The sequence below is a fragment of the Eurytemora carolleeae genome, unplaced genomic scaffold (assembly GCF_000591075.1).
Source record: "Eurytemora carolleeae unplaced genomic scaffold, Eaff_2.0 scaffold412, whole genome shotgun sequence".
NCBI classification, from domain to species: Eukaryota; Metazoa; Arthropoda; class Copepoda; order Calanoida; family Temoridae; genus Eurytemora; species Eurytemora carolleeae.
Window position 1 is genome coordinate 288873 of NW_019396406.1, and position 5696 is coordinate 294568.

Here is a 5696-nt window from a genome sequence, read left to right on the forward strand (position 1 = left end):
ATCCCCCCTTCCCCTACCCCCTGGCCCCCTGGTGGTCCCTTAGTTTAGAAATAAAACATATATTGACACCTACCCTGTTTACACTGTAATATTAAACACCTGTAAAAATATATATTTGATTGGAAACCCCCTATGCACCGTACAGTCCCATATATTTCCTTCAAATCCAAATCCAACTAAAAAAATTTAATATTAATTTCTCTTCTTATTTGGATAATTCTGCAATCCTTTTGAACCCAACTTTTACTTCTTAAAATTTTGGGTTTAATCAAATCAAGAAACATTGGGTTTTAACAAAGAAATATAGGCCCAAATCATTTTTAACCAAAACATTTCGAAAGCTATGTAAAATTAAATTTTCTAAAAATGTTCAATAATAATTCTACAATTTCGGATGAACCTTCGATTAAAATAGGATTTGGGACACTTCACATTTTATGCTACACCAAATGTATATTCAATTCTTAGAGTGTATATCTATGAAACGCCCAACAAAAAATTTACATTTTTAAATTTTGCTCTCAGCTTTATTTGTCAAAATAAAACAAAACAAAAAGTCATGCGGATCTCTTCAGAAATGACATGCTTCGTGTTTTCAAGTTCTAGGGCGTTTTAAAGCACTAATACTATGTTTTCTGCTTCTTATCAATCATATTTTCCCCAAAATTTCTTTAACTTTTAATTTCGATTTTCAACTTTAAACTTATATATATCAAGTGTGTCTAAGTGTGCTGGGTTTAAGCTGGCTTTGTCACTCTGTCTCTGAAGAATTGAAACCTTTAAACTAATAGACAATAAATCTTGCAGAATCTCTCTGTAAAATATATAGAGAACGATTTTTCAGGATCGTATATGTTATTTGGAAGGAAGGAGGGGGAGAGGGGGATTTTAATAAGATTAGGCTAACTTCCATCTATACAAATAATGAAAATAAATTTGTTTTCTACATTCCTAAAACTTGGTCTTTTTGTTTGCGTCCTTAGTTGGCCTGTACGGGGAGAGGGATCGGTTCCCAGTCCGGGGGGCTCTTTTAGATTGATTTATTTACCCAAGGCTTGGCAGGCTAGGATAAAAGGAGTGAAAGGCAAGAAATTCTGCTCTTGAATCATGGAAAGGGAGCTGGAGAGTGGGATGAGGATCGGGGAGTAAAAGAGAAACAGGAGGGTTGAAAAAATTGAGAAATGACAATTAAGATAGACAAGTAAATAATATTATTATTATAGATTTTTCAAGAAACGAGAATGCTCCTTAGTAACAGCATCTAGTAGCAGGATAGGATCATTGTCAAATCTTTGAATAGTTTCTTTATATTCAGCTTCTAGATCGGCTGTCATATTCTCAGTCCATTGCATTTTACTATCTAAAGTAATTATACAATATACTTATATTAAACTAAAGTGTAAATTGGCGCACACTCAAATTTTGTAATCACTATATCTTTATAACCTGATGGTGTAAACTTGTAAAATTTCAAGCTTAAATTATTTGGTTTGACGAAATTCATAGATTGAAATATCAGAGTTTCTAGCAAAAGTCAGTTCCTTTCCTTTGCTTTTTAAACTCTTATATTATCATGAACAAAATTTTCCAACACCTTTGCCATAAATATTCACAATATGAAGCTGAGAATATTTCAAAGAGTTGGTTTCGGAAAATGAATTTCCATAAAAAAAAACTCTTTGGTCACATTTAAATACATTTTTTGAGTGTTTCCCATCTGAAAAACCATTATTCAATTTCATCATAATTAGAATTATTTCTAATGTTATCGCAAAAAAAGTAATTACAATATAAAATATTACCTATTGAAATGTAGAGATAATTTGTTAGATAGGACAAAAGCTGTACACTCACATTATTTTCTTGGGCCTTTATCAACACACTTTTTATAATATTTTTAGATTTAAAACCTTCAGAGTCTCAAAAATAATTGTTGAACCTTCATTTCATTTTGAAAAAGAAACTTTGAAAAATTAATCAAACCGTCTATTTGTATCTGTATCTGTATCTGTATCTGTATCTGCATCTGTATCTGTATCTGTTGCTGTATCTGTATCGCTGCATCCGTATCTGTATCTGTATCTGTATCTGTATCTGTATCTGTATAGCTGTATCTGTATCTGTATCTGTATCTGTATCTGTATTTGCCATTTGTCATTTGAGTATNATCTGGATCTGGATCTGGATCTGGATCTGGATCTGGATCTGGATCTGAATCTGGATCTGGATATTTATCTGTGTCTGAATCTGGATATTTATCTATGTTTGAAGCTTGACCTGTATCTGTAAATGTATTTGTACATGGGTTTGGTTCTGTCATCTAGATCTTGATCGGAATCTGGATTTTGATCTGGAACTATCAACTGAATCTGTATCTGTATATGTATATGTATCTTTATCTGTATTTGAATCTTGTCCGTCAGTATCTGGATTTGTATTTGCATTAGTATCTGGATCTGGATTCGGATTTGTTCCTTTATCAGTATCTGTATCTGTGTCTGCATCTGCATCTGCATCTGTATCTTTATCTGTAATCTTTATCTGTTTCTAATTGAATTTAAAAAACAAAGTCTTTTATTGCCAATATGTTTTTGACTAACCATTTATACATATTTGCTGTTGCAGTTTGCATGTTTGAATACAACAAAACGGGTAAACCAATTTGGTCGAACAAAGAAATTGAGTATTTGCCACTAACTAAAGTTTGCTAAAATCTACATCTTTGCAACGTGATGGTGTAAACCTTTGATAGATTATTTAATTTAACTGTAACAAAAAAGTCCATTCTTTAGTTTACTTAAAAATTTAACCTGAAAGAGAATACTGTAAAGTGTTATTTTTCCTTGTGAATATTGAATGGATTGGGATCACAAAGTATAAAATCCGGGAAAGGTATTCCAGTAATAGGATTTCCTTGAACAATCTCGAACTGAGATGTTTGGGTGGGAGATGTTCTCTGCTTCTAAATAAAGAGAAAAAAATTTAAATATTTCAATTTTCTCTTTATCGAGATTCAGATTATATTTTGTCCCGTATACATATTTTGATATAAAATATGTATTTTTAGATGAACATATATTTTTATGAAACTATTTTGTATGGTATTATTCATACAAGCTTTATGGTAAATATGTTTAATATAGCACTGTGCTTAATTGTTTAATTGGTTCCAAAAAATGCCGGATCTTTCTAAATTAATTTTTCAATTGGATTTGAATAAAATTAGAATTATCTTTTATTTATGTTTCTGCTTTGTCAATAAAACTTCATCTAGAAATATTTATTGCATCAAAGACCGAATTTAAAGAATTTGAGCCGCGTTTTAAATTTAAGCCGTGGCTCAATTTTTGGTGGTTTTACTTAAATTTGTATTAAATTTTTCAAGATTTAAGCCGGCGCTCAATTGAAACTGGTTTTGGGGGGATTTGAGAGGCGGCTTAAATTCATTAAATTCGGACACAAGACATGTACACAAACATTAAAAATTTGACTTATATATATATAATCCTCTACATAATATCATTCATTTCTGGCTCAATATATAATTACATTGCATGTCTTGAAGAAAAACTTGATCTTTATAAATAAAAGAAATTAGTTCTGAGCTGAAAACTTTAGAAATAGATATCCTTAATCCCGATCGCTTAATCTGATTATCCAATGTACACACTTTTGATTTTCTTCTTAATCCTCTTTTTGGATATTTCTACTGTATAAAAGTTACGTTTGATAACAATTACAGATACATTAATGCTATTTCGACTGTAATGATATCCGAAATAATTAAAGTCAGCCGTTCACAAGCCGACTTTTAGAGCCTTTAAACAAATATAAATATGATATGAAATTATTAAAAAACATATTTTATGACTTTTGTCATCTTGAACGTTAGTCTTTATAAACTTACGTTCGTTCAATCGATGTTTAGTTCAATTGATATGACACCATCAACACCAGAAATCAAAACCGGTTTTTAAAAGTTAAAGAGTACATCTATAACATGACAAGCTGATAACAATCTGGTTGGTTAAATTTTAAACTTCTTTCTTGGATATATAATCTTGGGTTTAGTAAAACCAGGATTTTAAGCATTAATCTTGATATCCACCATTCTAAAATTTTCAGCTCTGATCACACTATTTGATTGAATTTGATCCACATTTTATTTGTTCTCCTGATTAATACACAAATACAGCAGTTTTGCAAATGGACGCGTTTATGTATCGTTCATTAACATTTCCATTTCGTTTGTTTTTTCCAGTCGTTTAGAAAAAAATTTAATTCGTTCGTTTTCAAAATTACTGTTAATTTTCTATCTATTTACTAACTGAACGACCGCTCAATCAAATCGTTAGTACAGTAAGATCGTTTGTTCAGTGCAGAAATAGTTCGTTTAATAAAAGAAATGATAGTTTTTTTGTTTGAAAAAATCTTTCGTTTAGTTACAAACGATAGTATTTTTTTTCAAAAGTTTGTTTGCCAAAAATTCGTTGGTTCAGTATAACAACCCAATAATTTTTGAAGATCGTTAGAAATCGTTCATTAACGGGTTGACAGAATAAAACGCTCATTTTAAAATTTCTTTAAACGATAAAATTCGTTTGTTCATCCTTCGTTAATTTTTCTGAAAGACACAATCATTCACGAAGAATGTAGTTTGATCACCATTACAATCGGTGATTCCCGTGAGAAATTTTTAACATAATATGTATCACATTTTGTTACTGCAAGCTAGACAGAATGTTTGCGACATATCTTACACGACTTTGTGACCTCGTAGTTTTCTCAGTTTCGATGTTACGCACATGTATGAGAAAATCAGATTTATCCGGTTGCATCATAGAATTTAAAAACATTTGTGGTCTTCTATAGAGTTTATCAATAAATGAAGATGATAAAAAACATGAAATATTAAGAAATATTCAATATGAAAGATTCCAATATTAAGTCCAATTTGCTTTAGTTTAATGTGATGAATCAGAATATTCACAACTTGCCTCGAAAAGATTCCAAGACATGACTATGGCGGTTGTTGTGAGTGAAGTGGCCAAAATAAACCAGAATATTTGTTCCCATTTAGTTCTGGAATCTACTGACCAATGGAACCCATGTGCTGAGGTTGTGCTCACAAAATTACGGAGAATGCTATGGCCAAAGATTAAGAATAAGTCTCTAATGTAAAAATAGATTTATGAAAATGTTGAATTTGATAAATTTTTTGATAAATTTTAAAATGTATTCCAGCTTTTCTCTTTATCACAAACATATTTTTTTTTACACAATTAAGGTTTTTTTTATAACAACAAAAAATAGGCTTCACAGAAAATTTGAGATTTTTGTCAAAATTTTATTTATGAAGCATAAATAAAATTACTATTTTTACTATAAAAAAATAGTAAAATTTGTAACAAAATAAATTAAGCAAATTTATATAAAATACCATTTTAAAAAAGGGTTTATAATTTCAATTCGTGTAAAAAAAAACTAGAAAATGTGCAAATTTATTTTCAGGGAGGCTAAGCAACATAAAAATTAAAAACTTTTCTTAAGGACTGGGTCATTTTAAAACTATTTTTTTTGTGGGGGGAGCATTTTAATTGTTAGAAGTGGGAAGTTTATGAAAAAAATTACATCCTCAAGGTTTATACTTTTAAAAGTTAAATGCAGAAAATGCAGGAGGGATGGGTGGGGGGGGG

At 30.2% G+C, this 5696-nt stretch overlaps 1 protein-coding gene across 1 annotated transcript; it reads right to left on the reverse strand.

The window, feature by feature from the left end:
- Positions 1 to 1217: 1217 nt before the first annotated feature.
- Positions 1218 to 5147, reverse strand: LOC111702636 (uncharacterized). Its single transcript, XM_023474390.1, has 4 exons — positions 4998 to 5147; positions 2843 to 2962; positions 1803 to 1869; positions 1218 to 1360 (listed from the first exon to the last, which is right to left on the reverse strand). Exons 1-4 carry the CDS (start codon positions 5016 to 5018, stop codon positions 1218 to 1220), a joined length of 351 nt encoding a protein of 116 aa, XP_023330158.1. The 5' UTR covers positions 5019 to 5147.
- Positions 5148 to 5696: the final 549 nt, after the last annotated feature.

What these genes read in the sequence shown, in the direction of transcription:
- LOC111702636 (XM_023474390.1), bottom strand. Translation starts at nt 5,018, where the DNA reads ATGTCTTGGAATCTTTTCGAG. An exon ending in ATCCATTCAATATTCACAAG is followed by an intron (nt 1,870 to 2,842) that starts GAAAAATAACAC and finishes GTGTTGATAAAG; the next exon opens with GCCCAAGAAAATAATGTGAG. An exon ending in TTATCTCTACATTTCAATAG is followed by an intron (nt 1,361 to 1,802) that starts GTAATATTTTAT and finishes TAATTACTTTAG; the next exon opens with ATAGTAAAATGCAATGGACT.